The 20406-nt window shown below is 35.0% G+C and overlaps 4 protein-coding genes across 5 annotated transcripts; 3 read left to right on the forward strand and 1 right to left on the reverse strand.

Moving 5' to 3' along the window:
• Positions 1 to 769: 769 nt before the first annotated feature.
• On the reverse strand, positions 770 to 3409 carry LOC121756562 (ubiquitin domain-containing protein 1-like). The gene is made up of 4 exons (XM_042152130.1): positions 3104 to 3409; positions 2059 to 2181; positions 1097 to 1216; positions 770 to 1025 (listed from the first exon to the last, which is right to left on the reverse strand). Exons 1-4 carry the CDS (start codon positions 3147 to 3149, stop codon positions 961 to 963), a joined length of 354 nt encoding a protein of 117 aa, XP_042008064.1. The 5' UTR covers positions 3150 to 3409; the 3' UTR covers positions 770 to 960.
• A 668-nt stretch (positions 3410 to 4077) lies between these two features.
• On the forward strand, positions 4078 to 6535 carry LOC121756503 (ER lumen protein-retaining receptor A-like). The gene is made up of 6 exons (XM_042152058.1): positions 4078 to 4346; positions 4943 to 5208; positions 5462 to 5577; positions 5900 to 5973; positions 6049 to 6112; positions 6195 to 6535. The coding sequence occupies exons 1-6, from the start codon at positions 4256 to 4258 to the stop codon at positions 6229 to 6231; spliced, it is 648 nt and encodes a 215-aa protein (XP_042007992.1). The 5' UTR covers positions 4078 to 4255; the 3' UTR covers positions 6232 to 6535.
• A 1134-nt stretch (positions 6536 to 7669) lies between these two features.
• Positions 7670 to 10618, forward strand: LOC121755855 (protein transport protein Sec61 subunit alpha-like). The gene is made up of 7 exons (XM_042151271.1): positions 7670 to 7810; positions 8190 to 8563; positions 8687 to 8914; positions 9034 to 9388; positions 9479 to 9603; positions 9755 to 9890; positions 10124 to 10618. The coding sequence occupies exons 2-7, from the start codon at positions 8220 to 8222 to the stop codon at positions 10361 to 10363; spliced, it is 1428 nt and encodes a 475-aa protein (XP_042007205.1). The 5' UTR covers positions 7670 to 7810; positions 8190 to 8219; the 3' UTR covers positions 10364 to 10618.
• A 5454-nt stretch (positions 10619 to 16072) lies between these two features.
• On the forward strand, positions 16073 to 18101 carry LOC121756285 (protein GRAVITROPIC IN THE LIGHT 1-like). Of its 2 annotated transcripts, XM_042151787.1 has the most exons (2): positions 16073 to 17169; positions 17245 to 18101. In XM_042151787.1, exons 1-2 carry the CDS (start codon positions 16237 to 16239, stop codon positions 17599 to 17601), a joined length of 1290 nt encoding a protein of 429 aa, XP_042007721.1. In that variant the 5' UTR covers positions 16073 to 16236; the 3' UTR covers positions 17602 to 18101. The 2 variants fall into 2 exon arrangements, with proteins under 2 accessions (XP_042007721.1, XP_042007720.1); XM_042151786.1 differs by having other exon boundaries at positions 16074 to 18101.
• The last annotated feature ends 2305 nt before the right edge of the window (positions 18102 to 20406 follow it).

The following is a 20406-nucleotide window of genomic DNA, read 5'->3' on the forward strand; positions in this document are numbered from 1 at the left end:
TGTGGACTTCCAACTAATAATAATAATAATAGTAGTAATAGTAATAATAAAAATATTTTTTTACTATTATTATTCTGATAAAATATTGCAGAGAAATAATCAGAAACAGATCAAATAATAGGGCAATTGAATTAAATATATCCCAAAAAGATACTAGCACTTTAAAATATAACCTACAATAGGCCTATGAGCAAAAGTTATTCTAGATTACAAAAAAGAGCTGTGGCAAACGGCCCAAATTTGAATCATTATTTAAGATTATTTTTTTGGGTACAATATTTTTATTTTTTTACATCTTAATAAATCATGATTCTTGACTATCCTTCGAGTTCATATACTTGTGGAGTTAATTATTTACTAATACGGAATACCTTAATTTAATTGAAAGTGAAGAACAAAATTATTGAACATAGTTTTATATTACATGTGCAGGGTTAACTCATTCTCTTTTTAGGTTAGTTCCACTTTTCTGTTTTAAGACAAACTTTGCTTTATCTGAAGGATGAGTTGTCTTTAGAAAAAGAAAAAAAAGGAGAAAAAAAGGAGAAAAAAAGAATGAGTTGTTTTTTATATTAGTCATGCATATTTTTTTCCTTAATGGGCAAACTGGCCCTCTTTGCCACCAGCCCAGATGATCAATAATTGCCAGCTGATCTAGTGTGTGTGTGTGTGTGTGTGTTTGTTTTGGAGAAAGAGAGAGATAACACCATAGTATGTTCCATTTATTCTCTAAAATTCTAAACCCAGAAATGAAATGAACAAGAAAACATAAGCCAAGAGAGAACATTAGGTGGTTGTGGTTAATCACCCAAAGCAAGTATGTACAAAAATGGTAAGAGCTTCATACAAGATGTTCAACAAATTGAAAATTTGCAATTGAGCAGGATTTAATGGGATGATGAATTTAGAAACAAGAATCACGAGGTCAATTTACACATATACTGTCACTGTGATATCTTTTCAGTTCTCGCGGATCAGATTTGTAGGCTCACTCACAACATATTTGGGCAACTCATATTTGGCACCTGCAAATAACATCTTCCATTAAGGATGAATTACTGGAGGCACATTGATTGCAGAGGAAAATTTCACCAACCTCTTTCGTCGTAGCAGACTGTTAAGTCAGGATTTTGAACAATAACGCCAGCACCGTCCACAATTGCTTGGGCAAGAGTCAAATCAGCTTCAGCTGCAGCCCGGAGAGCATCCCAGATCTCTGTTGATTATACAAAAAAAAGAAGGAAATGAAGCAGCAGCAAAGATAACTAAATTCAAGTGTGTTTCTAGTTTGGTTCGACTCACAATGAACCTCGTTTTATCAGGAATAGAAATACCATACCAGAAGTCTGAATTAAGCATAAAATGTATAGATCTTATACCAACACCATTTTGGCTACATTTTACCCCACGAGTTAGCATGGTTGTTTATTGAACATTCGCCTCTCCGATTTTTGTTTGTCAAAATGGTTTAAAGCCCTGGCATGACAGTAGGACCTAACACTGAAGTGCTCTTATGGAACCACATGTGTTTTTATTCATCATGCTGCGGCTTATCAGTAATTGTCAGTTCCATGCATTCAGAGATTTGAGATGGGATCAACAAGAAGATATCATGCTCGTGTGAAAGCAGATAAGATGTCTCAGTCTCTCAATATGGAAAATGAAATTTAATTGATGTGTTTAAATGAACTAAAGTAGCATAACAGTTTACTGTTTACTTTATACTTAAAACATGTTATCACAGTTCATGTTCAATTTAAATCTGATGGAAAACAAAATGAATTGATCTCAATGAGATGAAATGCATCAACCTAAAGTAGATTTTATGTAGACCAGGCCATATAATGCTGATTTTCCATATATAGCTTCATCTGTGATAAACAGCGCAAATATGAATACAGCTAAGGACAAAAAAGCTAATCAGGCGAACAGGCTGGTGTTGGCCCAGTTCAGATGGCCAAGCCTAATGAAGAATAAACCCACAAGTTTAAGTGCACAAAACCATGATTTGATCATATGTATTGCCACATTGCAGAAAGGCATTATCTGTTACATTACCTCTCCTTCCTCCATAGTGCGGAGCAGTGTCCCAGAATTCCTCACGCATCTGCGTTAGCTGTTCTCTGGTTATTGCTTCTGTGTGCTTCCATGGCTTTGGTTTCCTTATCTTCTTCGAAGTATCTGGTTTCAGACAAAATGAAGCATAATTCAAGGGTTTCTTTTTATCAGGCAAGCAGAATCACAAACAGTGTTAGATTTTACATAACGGTTAACTAGCAAACCAGATATCAATAGATATGCATAGAGCATAAAAATCACATTCATCATTGAAGGTGATATGTCTCAGTAACAAATTTCCAGCATCACTAAGTTTTCACCCTCAATCTCTTAGTATGCAACTATGCATCAGAGAGTTCCATGTGGTTTTTTATAGAGAACCATAGGTGAGCTGCACCTTTTTATACATTTAAGGTACACTCATTCTTGAAAGCTAAGAGAGCTATAAATAAGTACTTCCATTACTTCATTACACTATTATGCGGATAGCTTCACCAGTTTTCCATGTATCCACTGTTTCTTTTTCATATACTCTGAAATCGGGAATCAAAATGCATGGCAAATGATAATGATCCATTCATGAAATCCAAATCAACCAAATCAGCTTTTGTGTGAAAACAAGAAACATGGAAAATAAAATAAAAAATCAACCAAAAAATTTTCATTTCTCTGTAGCACCACAAGTGAAGCACCAGATGGCTTCATAGCTATCTTTTCTTGGAGCAACTAACACTGAAATTAGGTTAATCTTTGTAAGACAGATAACACAAGGCTGAAGCACACAAAACAGAATTGCTGACCACTTCAATCAATAAGAGTAAAAAATATTAAACATAAACACAAAGAAAACAACAGATGATTTGTCTATAATCAGATTAGTGCATATCACTCTAATTCGTTCAAAAACAAACTGATCAAAATACGAAACAGTAATTGCGGAATTAAGATCAAACCCTTGCCACATTCAGCAACCAACTACAACAATCAAGGAAACAATCCAGCAATGATATCAATCAATCAATCAAATACTTAATCGACACAGTACCTGAGCCACTGCCAACTACTTTCTCCCGCGATCCAGCGCAACCCATGCTGTCCAGTCACAGAAATTGGGTCCGGTCAATGATTTCCAGTGTCCACAATCTCAAGGTTATGTAAAAAACGGATTAAAGTAAAATAGAAACAATCAGAGAGGGGGACCATTAGTCAATTTGATTTTTGGTGTTTGGGTAAACACGAATTTCTATCTCCTTCTCTCTCTCTCTCTCTCTCTCTCTCTCTCTCTCTCTCTCTCTCTCTCTCTAAAACAGTTTGCTGGGGGAGGGGAAGTCTGCGAGTCTACTCTCTTTCAACGGTTTTGCTTAATTTCTTGTTAATTTTTACTACTACTTTAATTAGTGAGTTAGATTAGGTGTTTAACAAGTCAATAAAACTCAAAATTACTGTTAATTTATTCTACTAATATTTTCGTGGGGAATCAAATTTGCTTTCTTAATTCTTATACTACTATTGTTTGTTTTAACTTTTAAAGGCCCCTTTGCATATTATATTATAATCAATTCCTTTTTAAGAGAATAATCAGTTTAAATGATTAGTGTTGTTCTTTTTTTTTAAAATTTCATTCTGTATTACTATTATGGGCGCAAATATAATAAACAAATAGGAATATATTTGACTGAAAAGCATGTTTTTATTTCTTTTTTTTGAGTTGCTTAAGGAAGAAGCATGAATTTTGTAAATTGTGAACGATTCACGTGAGACTGTTTTTGAGATGGGGTCATATATTTTTTCGCCTAATTCTTTTAAATAATTATAATTATATTTTGAATTAAGTTTAGAGATAAAATAATACTACTAAAATCTGAATATGTTGGTATATTTGATTGAAAAAGCACGAATATTATAACTTTAAGATGATACAGTAGAAAAACTAGAAACGAGCTTCCAACTGCCACATCAGCTCGCTAAATTATTTCATTTTCGGAGAATTAATGAATAATTAAATATCACCTCTTCTCTCTCACGTCTCAATTCCAATACAAAATTTTCAATTAATTTTTGCTTTGCGTCAAAGTTTAAACTCCATCACCTCCTCCACCTCCCCAGTCTATTTTTTCTTTCTGCAAAGAAACAACAAAGGAAAAAAAAAAACTGAAAACGTAAAAAGAAAGAAAAAAATCTCGAACTCTTCGCAACGATGAATATTTTCAGATTTATCGGCGACATGACGCACTTGGTCAGCATTTTAGTGCTTCTCCTCAAAATCTATGCCACCAAATCGTGTTCAGGTTACGCAAATTTTCCCCAATTTCGCCCTAATTTTGCCTTGTAGCTGTTTGATGCATCGTTTTGCGTGTTTATTTGTTTGAGCTGTAATGGTGTGATTGACCAAGTTATGTGAACTTCAATTTATTAATCCGTTGAATTTCCCCCTTATACTGTGCGTTACAATGTGCAGTATCTAGAATTTCATAGATTAGGGTTTCTGACAAGGGAAAAACCCTTATCAAGTGAAAAAGATAAAGAAAGTCAGCACTAGCTGACTAAATAATAATAATAATAATAATAATAATAATCAGCGTATCAGTTTCATTTTGATGGTGCACTAGCTGTAACATCTGCCAGAGCCACTGATGTTTGTAATTGAGGCAATCATGCGAGGAGATTTCGATAAATCGTTGTTGTGATCACATTTGTACTCCGTGGAATTTGTTGTCTTAGTTTGTGTCATTGATAGGTCGGCCTTAGACGGTGATGAAGATGTACTATGCGCTTTTCTTGTCGTCTAAATCTCAAGATTTTATATTGTGTGTTCGGGCATTTGTGTGTATTGTGACTGTGAATATATGAGATAGTGAAACTGACAGTAATACATTCAATTCAGGGATCTCCTTAAAGACTCAGGAACTATATGCAATTGTCTTCTTGACTCGGTACCTCGATTTGTTTACCGAGTTCATTTCGGTTTATAATTCCATAATGAAAATAGTGTTCATTGCAAGCTCTCTGGCAATTGTTTGGTATATGAGGTTTCACCTAGTAATCAGGCGATCCTATGACCGTGACCTGGACACCTTTCGACACTATTTTATGGTGGGAGCATGTTTTCTCTTAGCACTTTTGATTAATGAGAAGTTCTCGTTTGAGGAGGTCAGTTAATTCTCCACTCGTTTGAAACTCTTGTTAATTGCAGAGAGTAATTGTTCTGGTTGCAAGAGAGAGATGCTCAATGCCTACTATCTTAATCTTAGAAACTAATGTTGGATGCATTTGTTTGATTTATATTTTGATTGCCTGGTTTTCCTGTTTGTTCAATCGTTACCTGTCTTATTCCTATCTACTAAAGATGATATTGCCTTGTGCTTTGTATATACTGCTTAACATTTTTTTTAACATATCTCAGATATTTTGGGCATTTTCAATATACTTAGAGGCTGTAGCAATACTACCACAGTTGGTTCTGTTGCAAAGAAGTGGAAATGTGGACAATCTGGCTGGAAAATATATTTTCTTTCTTGGGTAATTTGACTATTCTCTTATTTTTTAGCTCTATTTGTGTTAGGGCATAAGTTTCTTTTGTTGTGCACAAATAATCTAATGACATGAATGCTTGCCTGAGAAAGTAGGGTGCAGGATTATAAAGTAAACTTTTAGGTGAAGCCTTAGGATTATTTTTTCGTTTCGATCTATATCTAATTTTCAACTGTGATTTTAAGTGGTGCCATTGAGCTTTGTTGGGTAATATTGTTTGTTTTAGGTACCAAGAAACCATCACACGCATATTAAGTACTGAATCTCATGTTCCCAGATAATGAGAACTGTGATATTGTTATTGTCACAGGGCCTATCGAGCATTCTACATCCTAAACTGGATCTATCGCTATTTCACTGAGGATCATTTCAGTAGATGGATTGGTAAGTCATGAAGAAATTGGTTTCATGGCTCTTTTCTTAGCATTGATGTTTAATCTTGTGCCTTTTTCTACCCAGCTTGCGTCTCCGGTCTTGTCCAAACAGCTCTTTACGCAGACTTCTTTTACTATTACTTTATCAGGTGATTCGCTGACGGAATTCCTAACCAATCTATTATGCAGTGCAAATTCATAGAGTATCTAAGATCTACTCTCTTATTGCAGCTGGAAAAACAACTCAAAGCTTAAATTGCCAGCCTGAGATAAACACGGGACAGGTTACGGGTAAACAGATAGGACGATCTGCATTGATCTTCTCGTGCCATCATTTTCGAACTCAGGGTTGAAGTTTTTGTCTCTTTGATGGGGTTTCAGATGGCAATCTGATCTTAGGATATGACAAATTTATGTTCCAAGATTACAAATTCCTTTTGAGAAATGCAATGAAACAAAACTATCATCTGTGTATGTATATTAAGCAGCACATGTAAAGCCTTGAAGGAACTTTTGTTAATTAGTTTACATGCTTTCAAATGCAAATTGTCGTCTATAGGGAAATTTTTTTATTTTGAGGATTCGAGTAAAATTTTGTGCAATGTGAAATCTTAAGAACATGTCAAGGGGATAGGTAAATGTGGAGAGACGTAAATGGAGAGGTAAAGTCTTATAATTATTATAATTGCCTTCTTTTTATAAAAAATTATTCTTCAATGGGAAATATATTAAAGAAGGTATTGTACCTTTGTATTTTTGAACTCATATTGTACTACTACTATTTTATTATTTTAGAAAATAATTTCCTTTTTATATATCTTTTTCTTTTAAAATGTGTTATTTTTTAAAACGGTATATTTTTCTTTTTTTAAGGCAAATTGAAGATATACATTTTCTATATACTTTACCCTTTGGCGATGCTATGATAAAAACTGTTTGGATACAGCTCAAAGAAGTGGATAATTATCAATTAGTTGCAATTGGATAGAGTTGAAAAATGTATTTATTCGTTTACATCTCTTGATTATTAGTGATAAACTAGAAAAAATTCATATCATAAATGCAAGTGTTATTGGTTCTTAAAATCACAGTTTTTGATTGAAATTTGTTTTATTTTATCAAATTAAAATGATCACAAAAACCATTACCTTAGAGCTTATTGTAAATATTCCACTAGATTCATTCTTCTCAAAATTAAAAAATGAACTTATTAGAAATTAACTAAGGGCATAAGTTTATTATTTTTCCGACTAAATTTGAAGTTATTGATGTATAAAAGATATTGTATGCATATTATTAAGTGTAAAAACATTACTACTAGTCTCCTACGTATTATGGGGCAGCTTATCTAGGATTGACATTTTCTGTCGAAAGATGTCTATTTCAAAATATATTAATTATTCAGATATGGGTAAATGTAGGAATGTTCATTTTGTAATCACTAAATTTAAATAAATCAAACCAGAAAAGGAAAGGAGAAGGATATTTTAGTTTAATGAGGACAAAAATTGAAATTTCATGAATGGTAATAATAGGAGTATGTCATTTTTTAATGATAAATTAAAAAAACTGTAAAAATCGTATGTATCTTTAAATCAGTAAATAAATAAATTACTCCTACTATTTTACAAGTATTTAGAAATCGTTAGAAGTCCTAAAAGTAGTTGGTTTAGGAATTTAGGCGTGGGCCTATTTGGCTATAAATATTAGACTTTGTCAACGCTGAAAGCTTAAAAACAGATAGTTGTGTGAAATATCTAATTTGTAACGCCTCAACTCCATTACGCAGTTGTTTGGGCATTCCCCCTCAAGTCTACCCACTGTCAATTCAGATCTGCTTCTTCACGGTGAGTTTCGCTGCATCAATTATCCTTTTCTAGCTCATTGTTGCGAATCTGCGATTGCTGTTCGATTGATCTGTTTTGTTTTTACGCTTTCCGATTTATAGGGGTTTCAGTAGTTAGATGGACTTATTGTGACCGAATTTGGAGTTTTCGAAATCCAGATTAGGTTGTTTTAGATCTTTTCCATTTATGCCTGATTTATCGAAAATCTAGGTTACTCATGATTATTAGGAACCATATCGAGCAGAATTTTATTGTTGTTTAGGCAATTTCATTGTTTCGATCTTATTTCCTCATGATGCCAGTTTTGAATTGCAACTGTAGCTTATAGTGTAACGATTTGGACCTAATTATAGCATGTTTGTAATGGTATGTTACGCAGGCTTGAGAGTTTGTGTTCATCTTCTGAAAAATGGGAGGAGGATTTAGGGTGTTGCATCTTGTGAAGCCGTTCCTTTCGTTTCTGCCCGAAGTTCAAACTGCGGACAGGAAGATTCCGTTTAGAGAGAAAGTTATATACACTGTGATTTCTCTTTTCATATTCTTGGTCTGCAGCCAGCTTCCTCTGTATGGCATACATTCCACTACCGGAGGTGATCCTTTCTACTGGATGCGTGCTATCCTCGCGTCAAGCCGTGGAACTGTCATGGAGTTGGGTATCACACCCATTGTCACATCTGGACTGGTGATGCAGCTCCTGGCTGGGTCGAAAATCATTGAAGTTGACAACAATGTCCGCGAAGACCGGGCGCTATTGTAAGTTATTTGTTTTGTGCTTTCCGCCACTTTATTCACTCAAAGGCCATCCTTTGACTGCCAATTGATTCATCTGTATCAGAGGTGTGTGTTTGACTCAGTTTAATTTTGTTTTGGCCTTAGGAATGGTGCTCAGAAGCTTCTTGGTATCTTGATTGCCGTTGGCGAGGCTGTTGCTTATGTTCTCTCGGGAATGTATGGAAGTGTTGGCCAGCTTGGAGTGGGGAATGCTATTCTGATTATTCTGCAACTGTGCTTTGCTGGTATTATCGTGATTTGCTTAGATGAGCTGCTTCAAAAGGGTTATGGTCTTGGTTCTGGGATTTCCTTGTTCATTGCTACCAATATCTGGTAACTAACTAAACTTTTATTAAGTTTCTTAGTTGGTTCGTGTGTAGGAGTCTAGGGGACTAATGGTTCAGCAAATTAGCTTTTGGCAATACAATAAACTTTTCTGCTTTCATTTGCAGTGAGAGTATTATCTGGAAAGCTTTCAGCCCTACAACTATCAACAGTGGCAGAGGTGCTGAGTTTGAAGGGGCTGTCATTGCATTGTTCCATTTGCTTATAACTAGAACAGACAAAGTTCGTGCACTTCGAGAGGCATTTTACAGGCAGAATCTTCCTAATGTGACCAATCTTCTTGCTACCGTTCTGATCTTCCTCATCGTGATATATTTCCAAGGCTTTAGAGTGGTGTTGCCTGTGAGATCTAAAAATTCCCGTGGACAACAAGGCTCTTACCCAATTAAGCTTTTCTATACCTCCAACATGCCCATTATTCTTCAGTCTGCCCTTGTATCCAATCTTTACTTCATTTCTCAGGTAAGCCTAATTCTTGTTACTGATTTCTAGTTTTTTTTGTTGCCTCTCTTGAAGTTGAACTTCATTTCATTACTTTGTACTGCCTTGCAGTTGCTATACAAGAAATATGGTGGAAATTTCTTGGTCAACTTGTTGGGCACATGGAAGGATTCTGGATATACAGGCCAATCGATTCCAGTTGGCGGCCTTGCTTACTATGTCACTGCTCCATCAAGGTAAACCTTTTCTAATTGTTAGTCGAATATTACAGGTCTCTATAGCTTGTATGCAAAGACTACCTTTTTATTTCCTTCCTGGTGTGATATCTGTAATTTATTTGACCATGAGTTCTTATTGATCTTCTTATCTTCCCCCATCTTTTCTCAGCTTAGCAGATGTGGCAGCAAATCCTTTCCACGCGCTTTTCTATATAGTATTCATGCTATCTGCGTGTGCCCTGTTCTCAAAGACCTGGATTGAAGTTTCCGGATCCTCTGCCAGAGATGTCGCTAAGCAGCTAAAGGCAAGAATTGTTAAATTTTTTCCTGCTTATGAAGTTCAATTTTGCTGAATACTATAATCCCACATTTCAATTTTCTTTGCTCTATGATCAATTGTTGGATATCATGAATGAAATTTATTTACTATTCATCCCTCTTCATTAATTTGCTCATTTGTTTAGCACCATGAATGCTGCTACGACATCCCAGAAAAGCCTTACTGATATTTTTATGCAATCTTGCTGATAATTTGCAGGAGCAACAAATGGTTATGCCTGGACACAGGGACTCAAATTTACAGAAGGAACTCAACCGCTATATCCCAACTGCTGCAGCTTTTGGAGGAATGTGCATTGGTGCATTGACTGTGTTGGCAGATTTCATGGGTGCCATCGGTTCAGGAACTGGAATCCTTCTAGCAGTGACGATCATCTATCAATATTTCGAGACATTTGAGAAGGAGAAAGCAAGTGAGCTTGGTTTCTTTGGCTTTTAAGCCATAAGCCACTTAGGATAATCCTCAACTGTTATGGATAGTTTATACTGCACAAGCTGGAGCTTCCACAACTCTAAAGAAACCGCACTGTGTAATTTTAGTTGTAGTAATGTTTTCGTTTTTTTTCTCAAGACACGAGGTTTTAGAGCGAAAATATGCCTAGGTTTTTCTACTTAGTCTTGTATTAGCTTTAAATCTTCGGATACTTTGTATCTTTATTTTTTTTATATAAATTCCGAATTTTGCTTCCTTAAACACTTGACGTAACTTGTTAAATCTCGTCTCTGTTTGTTTTATTTTAGTTATTCGAATTTGCATGCCATATTGGATTGGAAAAAGAGATTTAGATCCTTTTTATAGTTTCAAATGTTATTTCCTTTTTCATATTCTTGGTGGAATTGTCATTGAACTGGGTATCAACACACCCATTGTTATATCTGGTCTGGTGATGCAACTCCTGGCTGGCTCCAGAATCATTGAAGTTTCGGCCCACTTTCTTCACACAGAGATCTATGACTATCACCCCTATCTTGGCCAATTGATCATCCGTATCATAGCATCTTGTTGGCTCGATTGAATTGTGTTTTGGCCTCAGAAGCTTCTCGGTATCTTAATTGCTGTTGACGAGGCCGTTGCTTACGTTCTCTCGGGAATGTATGCAAGTGTTTGTCAGCTTGGAGCTGGGAATGCTCTTCTGATTATTCTTGCAACTGTGGTTTCTACTTTGTCTTTTGTCCCAATCATCTTTCCTTGTTTTTTTCTTCCAAGTTTGTTTCGTACTAGCATTTTGTGTATTTATCCTGATTCACAAAAGAATAATAAAAGAAAATAAATAGGACCATTTTGATTAGTATCAAAAGTGGGGAGAATTCAACAAGTTGTTGGTGGTTTGGTGTAAAGCATGCTGAGAAAGTAAGACGTGTGGATTCAATAGATTTTGAGTATTGTCATCCATGTCTTCTCGGTGTGTCTGTATTTAAGGATTAAACTGAAACACGATGGACCATTACCACTCTTTCTATTTATGACATCTTCCACTAATCTCATAAACAATCATTTGACAAACAATCTATCCCATTATTTCGATGTGGCCGAATCTTTGGATATTTTAGTGTAATTGGATTAACTTGATTGATCAATATGATCATAATGAGACATCAAATAAATTGGAAGTGCAGAGTGCACACTTGTTTGAAATCGTTATGATTGGACGGGGGTTCGGGGGCAGCGCCCTCGAGAGCGGGGTCCAAGGGGCAGAACCCCTGGCTGGGGTCGAGCTGTAATCTTCATCCGGAAATGTAATTTCCGATAATTGAAGGACCAAATTACAATATTTAAAACCCGCCAAAACTGTTATTTTACAGTTATGAAAGGAAGGATGCAACGTTTCATCTTCAACCTCCTTCTTATAGATCATTTCTGGTTCGAAAAAGAGGATCACAGAATCAACGTACGAATATCTTCGAAACCTGAATTGTATCCGATCAAATATTGGTAGAACCGTCAAATTGATTTGATCTGAAAGTGTTTCACGCCTTTCAGGAAATCCGATTGTTCACATTCTCTGTAAATCTCCATAACAGAATCAGATTTACCCCCTATTAAAAACCAACAATTTAGAAAAACTACAACACTTTATCCGCTCTCATTCGTTGAAACGTATTGATCAGTGAAGGGAAGACCAACTAGTGACTCATTAGATATTTAAGTTGATATTACTGTTTCACTTCACATTTTTGACTGTATTGAATAAGCTACATGCATGAATGAATATCTTAACACATTTCATCTTTCATCTCTTTAAAACTTCTCACTCACAACTTTGATTCTCAACTTCACATTATCACAACTTCTTCCTCAAATTTATTTGTTCTCCACCTCTAAATATAGCACAATAGTAGTAAAAAAAATAGTCATATCATAATATCATTGGCCTTGCTTAAATTTAATACTAGTAGAACATAAAATGCAAAATAAAAATAGAAATGAGAAAACAACCTCACTTACAATAGGATGGAGTGCCCTTTTCGTGTGAGCATGCGTGCTAATATGATTAAGTGTGATAAAAACTTCAATTGCAATTACTAGCTACTACTTACTAGGTAATCATCTTGTAAAAAATTGTTTTTTTGTTGTTAATCATTTATCAATTGCAATTAAAATCATTTGTGCAATTAATTATATCCATATTTGGTTTGTATGTATATAGCTAGACTAATGCTTGACGTGAAATCAAACTGACCAACCATGGGTGTAGAAGAAGCCGAATAATATAAGTAATAAAGTATTATGATGATTATGATTGCAAATGTTGGTAGTAGACTTGATTCTCAAGTTTAGTAGGTGTAATTTTAATCAGTCTTACTTATAACATGGTAGGCCCCCTTGACTAGGATTAATCAAATTTATAGAATCATTATTAACACTAATTTAATCTATAATTATGAATTTTTAGCATGCATCGTGAAGAACTACTATATTCGAATCAACTTAGACCAATAGAATGTGATGAACAAGTTGTGAAAATGCCAACAAAGTGTCCATGAACATATAATAAAAATAGATTTAATCATTTGGGGTGTTATTAGTTATTTGTTTATTCATTTTTGTGAGCAAATCCGAATGAAATGAATCGTTGATTTTTCTTTTACATATAAAAAATGGAGCAAATAAATCATTGACAGAATTTAAATTCATTACAGTGATTTTATACTTCAATTAATTGGCAACGGAAATGTATTTCTCTAAAGATATTGATTTGGAGTAATGATGAAGGAGCGTTGAGTCTTAATTAATACAAAAGGAAGATAGAAACAATCATGTGTATTCATTGGTTCATACTCCAATTTTAATACTTTTACCACTAGAAAACTCTTTTAAATATAAAGATAGTTCTTATTTATTAGTAGTAGCTATAATAATCAACTAAATTTTACTTTATTGCATTCCATTTAAAAATTCTTCAGCTTGCCTGCTTATTTTGGACAGCACTACTATTACCACTTTTAGTAACACTAATTTGTTTCTTTCCATTTCAAAAGGATTTTTGAAATTTGGTGTATATTTCATGTTTATTTCCATGTTGTTATCTCATTGGGATTGAAACCATAAAACAAGACCTTTTGACAATAAAGTGGAGACTTCAAATTCCAAGTGAATAAATCCCAATAAAGTGATTGGTGTTAGAATAAGCCTAATAATTAACCATTTTTTTACCTAACAATCAAAAGTGTTGATATGGATAACTTGAAGTGAAAAATTAGAGAAGTAGTAGTAGTAGATAGAGAGATAGCAACCCAAAAACATACAGTACTATTATTAAAGTTCAATAAAATAGAAGCTTTTGGCCATTAAACCTGCCATGTAGAGCTGGGTATTTTCGGTTCGGTTCTTGGTTAACCGAAAACCAAGAATCGATATTTTCGGTTCGGTAGTCTAAATATATGTGGCTCATGGCCTTTGGGCTTAACCGGTTTTCGGTTCGGTAGTCGGTTTAAACCGATAACCGATGTCAAGCGGGTCTCCTAACCGGGACCCAAACCGTGACCGACATTTTCGGTTCTCAGTTAACTGAAAACCGATATTTTCAGTTCGGTTCTTGGTTAACCAAGAACTGACAAACCGAATACCCAGCTCTACTGCCATGGAATGTTTGTAGCTTTCTTTGGGAAAAAGAAATGTTATGTTATTAATAATAAGAAATGGGCCATTTTTTTCTGACCAAAAAGAAAAAGGTATTGATACTATTACTACGTGATGCATCACTTTCGTTCCATTGTCACTTGCATAAATACATGCATGCACACTTCATTTAATGTTGGTTCTTGTTTCTGTATTTTATTCATTCTGTTTTTGTTCCTTTTTTCTCAATCAATTATTGCTTGCTTTGATTCATATCTAGGCGAGTACTACGAGTTACTACTATTTTATTTTAAACTAAATAAATAAATTTTCCTATAGGTAATCCCTACATCATTGAGTGAATATGTTAGTACTAGTCTTTTTTTAGGTTCTAGTCTTATAAGTTTTGGAGGTTGACTTGTTTGGAGATAGGCGAAATTAAATCAAGACTTATATTAGAAGATTAATTAAATGTGACATTGTTTTGAGATAAAATATTATGTTCTATATTTATAAGGCATACTTGAATTTAAATTATCAAATTGATATAATTTGAATCTTTAACTTGAAGAAGACAAAGGAAAAAGTGGAGAACTAAAGAAAATTGAGAGACAACACACGTCAAACTTTGCATTCGATTTTAGACCATGAATAGTGCTACTTTAATATCCACATCTTCACTTTACCTATCTTACCAAGTTTGCTTTAACATTTGTAGCAAGAATAAATAAAAATGATTTCTTGTGTATTATTTTTATAAATTTAATGAATAATATTATATTGGGGATGGAATTATATATGTGGAATCGACAAATAAAATATCGTTGTTGCCAGTTAGCAATATTAGAGTGACAGATACATAGATTCCTCAACTTTCCTTCACCTATATGGTCCTTCATGTAAGCCAAAATAATCATGTTTGTGATGATTTAAATCGTCAAATCAAATTCTAGATATGATTTACTTTGTAAAATTCTATAAGCAAAAAAAAACTTCAAATCCATGTTTTTTTCGAGAATTAAAATCTGTGTAGCTCTCACATTCGGCTGATTATGTCCAAACCAATTGAGTTCCGACAAATACTCTCTCCGTTTAATAGTATTAGAGTCATTTTGCCATTTTGATAAGTTCCATAGTAGTGGAGTCATTTTTTCTTTTAGTAAAAGCTAACACGTTTCTTCTCAATTAATTTTCATGTCTCTTACTTTCTTCTCTTTACTTTTTATTCTCTCATGATATTTTATTATCTTTTTATTTAATATATTATATACTTTTTTCTTAATTTTTGTGTTGAAAAAATGCCTTAATTATTATGGAATAGATGGAGTACAATGTTTTCTAAGTCGAATCTATTTTATTGAATTTGATAGATTTAATTTAATATGGGAGTATCTTTCTTTTATTCGTGATTATTTTTTAACGGTTCTCGTTAATTAATGCATTTCCAATAACAATTATTATCACCAAACAAAAGAAAAGTAGTTTGTGTCTATTTTGTGTCCAATATAATAGGATAAAGCACATAAGAAATACATTAAAATTCGTTTGCTAGCATAAATAACTCTTACTATATTTTAAAATAAGTGGTACTAGTATAAACGAAAAAAAATACTCCTATGTATTCTTATTATATTTTGCCTTGTTTATAAAAATACGTATATTGATACAAATTGCAGTGCTAATAGTTAGCTGAGGTATATATACAAAAATAGTCTTAATTTTACATTTTGACACGTCTATTAAAATTAATCTCTTTTCAGTTTATGAACGTTTTCTTTTTTCATAATTTTTCTCGTTCTATCTATTTAATCCATTTTTTCCACTCATTCTTTATTAATTATACATGAAAAAGTGCTCCATTTCTTTTATTCAAAAGTTTAGAAGTATTATTAATTGAAATTAAGTAAATAAAATTGAAAATAGGAAAGTAACGAACTAGTATGTTATCAAAATCGGAATATAATTAATTTTTGAAAACTGACTAAAATTAGAAAAATGACCGTTGGTAATACACTATAATATTAGAAATAATAATTATGATAAATTGGAGATGAATGCATTCCTAATAATGTCTTGTCTTCTTCTCCGCGCATGCTTAATTATTTCCCGCCATTTATTTACATACTAATCCCCTGCTTTTTTCCTCTCACCCAATCCCCTTTATCTCCTTCCTTTTTCCCAAATCCAAATCCAATTTCATCTTCTTCTCCCTTTTTCCATGAATTGATCAATTCAGCCAAAGAAATCTCGTAATGGAACCAGCACGGCGCCGCAGCAGAATCGCCAAAACGTTTTCAAGAGTAATCAGTCTCAAATCGAGCTCCAAAAACCGCTCCAACCACCCAGGCTTCTGCCTCTTCCTCCCTCAGGAGAAGCTCCGATGCTGCGAGTCGCATCAACTAGAGAAGGAAGACGCAGAGGAAGCCATGGAGGAGTGCAAAACCCGCGCCGCCATGGAAGCCTTCGTCGCGAAGCTCTTCGCCACCATATCCACCGCCAAGGCCGCCTACGCTGAGCTCCAATTGGCGCAGTTCCCCTACAATGGCGACGCGATCCAGTGCGCCGATCAAGCCGTCGTCGACCAGCTCAAGGCGCTCTCCGAGCTCAAGTACAGCTACATTAAAAAACAGATCGACTCGTCGCCGCCGCACGTGACGCTGATGCTGGCTGAGATCCAGGAGCAGCAGTCGCTGATGAAGACGTACGAGATCACGATGAAGAAAATGAGAGCCGAGATCGAGAGCAAGGAGGCGCGAATCGCGTCGCTGCAGCAGAGCCTCCGAGAATCCGTCGAGAGCAACAAATCGCTCGAGAAGAAGATGAACGCCAGCGGATCCTTCTCCGTTCTCGACGGCGTCCGATTCTCCGACGTCAGTCCTAGAGATTTCATCCTAGTTTTGCACTACGCGTTGAGATCTGTGCGCGGATTCGTGAAGCTATTGATTCGCGAAATGGAGTCGGCAAATTGGGACATCGACGCCGCGGCGGATGCGATCCAGCACGACGTCGTTTTTAAAAAGAGAGATCATAAAGCGTTCGTGTTTGAATCGTTTGTTTGCAGAGAGATCTTCTCCGGTTTCAACGATGCCGGATTCGCCGTCCAAGGCGGCGAATCCTCCGTTCGCGGAGAGACGCCACGTCAGCGCCGCGATTTCTTCTTCGATCAATTTAGGGTTTTGCGATCGGTGAGTGCGATCAATTTCGTGAAGCAAAGCCCTAATTCGTTTTTCGGAAAATTCCTAAAATCGAAATACCTTCAGCTGGTGCATCCGAAAATGGAATTCTCATTCTCCGGCAACCTGAACCAGAGGAAAATGGTGAATTCCGGCGAGTTTCCGGAAACGGAATTCTTCAAGGCGTTTGCGGAGATGGGGAGGAGGATTTGGCTACTGCATAGCTTGTCGTTCTCGTTTGATCGGCGAGTCAGTTTATTTCAAGTGAGCCGGAATTCCAAATTCTCCGAAGTGTACATGGAAAGCGTGATGGATGAGGCTTTAACCGCCGCAGACGGCGGCGTCAGGGTGGCGTTCACGGTGGTTCCTGGTTTTAAGGTCGGGCAGACGGTGGTACAGAGCCAGGTGTATCTCTTCCCAACAGACTCTCCAGCCGAAAGCTAGCTAGCTCCCCGCACGCGCTCTCCCACGCGCCGCCACTGCTACGGTGGGGTCTCACAATCTTGAAATTAGATCCTCTCTGCACCAATCGGATTTCCTTTTTCAGGATTGCGATGTTGACAGTCCGCTTCGAAATAAAAGGTGTGAGAAGGATCGCTTTTCAAGACGGCGGAGCAGCGGCGGCGCGTGGGTGAATTGCGGAGTAAATTAATCACTTTTAAAAGATGGGAGTAGTGAGACACAATTAAAGAGGGGCCCACCGATGAGGGGAGAATGAAGTGGTAATTTTTGGCGGGAAGGGGGCGGCGGTGAGATGGTGGGGACGGCGGCGCAAAAAGTAGAGAATAGAGGGCCGGGAAAAAGAGATGGTTAAATTATGGTAGTGGTTTTTTTTATTATTGTTTTTGTTATTTTATGACGAGGAAAAGACAGATCGGAGATGTATGGAATAATTAATGTGATGTATGTAATTATTTAAAATATGGAGTATACGGTTTACATAAGTAGAGGAATTAGAAACATCATTATATCCTTCTCAATTATTGTATTCTTCTCTGCTGAATTTGTGAGTGCAAGTGCAATCATTAATTTTTCGTAACGCGGATACAATGAAATTATTATTTTCCTTTTTCGAATATTTGCCTGTTCTTTGGAATGTGTTTAATTTACCATACCTGCCACTTTTTGGGGACAATTACTTATTTATAAATATTTTCTATTGTTTCAAATTTGCCGGAATACAAATTATTTAATTTTTGCATAAATTATTATACAAAAGTTTCGGCTATTTGTTACTTCAGTATTTTCCGTCATATGAGTGGAAACGACATTAATTATTTATCTACTATATGACATACAAATAATGATTTTTTTTATCAATACTATAAAACAATGATATACTCCACTTTTTTATAAATATAAAAGTTATAATAAATCTGTTACGGAGTATATACTTCACGTAGATAAAAGTTAATAACATATACGTAAATAATGAAATGTATAAAAATAAAATATGAACAAAACATTTTATATGAAATTTTGTACTCATCCAAATACAAAACTTTCTCTTGATTATATTTTACTACTTTATATTAAAATTCGTATAGTATATTGTCAAAATCGTAAAGATTGGAAGATACTACTATTGAACTACATAAAACTAAAGCCAACAGCGAAAGGAAAAAAAAGGAAAAGATAAAAAAGACTCGAGAAATGCTAAAGATTAATACTACTTTCAAATAGTATAACATTGATGATGTTTGGCCTTTTCTTTTCTCTTTGTCTAACGAAAAATTCACAGTGATTTCTAATCTAACATTTCATCTGAATGTTTTATCATTATCATGAAATGCGTAGTGAAGAGAAGGTCCCTGAAATGGAACTTACAACTAGTGCAATTGTTCGTATTTCATTTACTTTCTTCAAGACAACATCGTGTTAAACCTCATCAATGGAATCATTTTTTGGAGAAATATTAGTCATACAAGTAAAGAGATGTATTCACTTGGATATAACTACTTGTGATAGTAATGCAGCTTACTGCTACCTCCAAACTCAGTCAGGAGATGCAGCTCCACATCAAAATACTCCCTCGGGACGACATCTGCAACGTCTCTGCTCTTCGGGTATGCAAATATAACACTTCCTTCATAAGTTATGATGCAAAATGGTCGTAAGGGCTATGAATGTTCACCATCAGAATCACGAAAAAAACTCGGAATTGCATTAAAGATCATGTTGGCAGATTGAAGTATTCAGCGAGAGTGTATGTATTGCGGCCGAGGAAAAAGGATGCAGGCAAAACACGCGATTTCTCAACGCATAAAATGGAAGCATTTGGATAGCTAGAACCCTAGAAGTCATTTTTAAGTTGGCTGCAAACAACAATCTATCTATATATATACATATATAAAGAGTAAGAGATATGCCATTTCAAAGACTACAAAAAAACAAACTTCATAAAATCCATCAAATATCAATTTACAAAATATTAGTAGTAGTAGCTACCTTTACTTACTTCAATAGAAACTTTGTGTTCACTAGCTTCACAAGGAACTCAATTTTATTGCTATTACCTTGCGCTCGTGCTGCTGCTCAACCGTCTGTCTCATCATCGTGTAAGGAATTGCTGTTGTGAAAAGACATGATTCGTGTAGCAATTGAGCTTATCTTATCTGTCACATAACAAAATTCAGTAAGCTAATTTCAGGAGAAATATGTGACAGCAGCACAAGATCAATAAACCATCTGTCACATAAATCAACTCAACTAATAAAGGGATGCCCTTCTCCAATATAGCTCAACTCTGCGTTGAACACCTTCGAAAACACGAAAAATCCGTCCATGTTTTAACAAGCAGAGTTCATCTATATAACATTCACCACTCTTTACAGAAATCAACATCAGCTACATATAGAAGATGCTTTATTGCTAATGAGAAATACCTTCAAACAAACAGCAATGTATAATGTAACACAATAAACCTAAACAAGCACAAAATGTGATAATTGGGCAATCTTGTTTCAAAAGGAAATCTCGTATTAAAACCCCCAGAAATTGGGCAAAAAATTGATTGCTGGTTTTTAATTTATGTAATGAACACTGAAATAGAAATTAAAATAAATAATAAAATTAAATAGTTAGTACATTATTTAATTTGAAAACAAAAATGATACTAAGAAATATAAAAAATTACATTGATTTAAACTCTAAAATTAAATTTTATTTGTCACTCTGAAATGAAGGGAAAATAAGTTGCGGGGATCATTTAGAAAAGTAAGATTGTTTTAGTCATGGATTGCTATTGCA

Source organism: Salvia splendens, chromosome 11, assembly GCF_004379255.2.
Source record: "Salvia splendens isolate huo1 chromosome 11, SspV2, whole genome shotgun sequence".
NCBI lineage: Eukaryota > Viridiplantae > Streptophyta > Magnoliopsida > Lamiales > Lamiaceae > Salvia > Salvia splendens.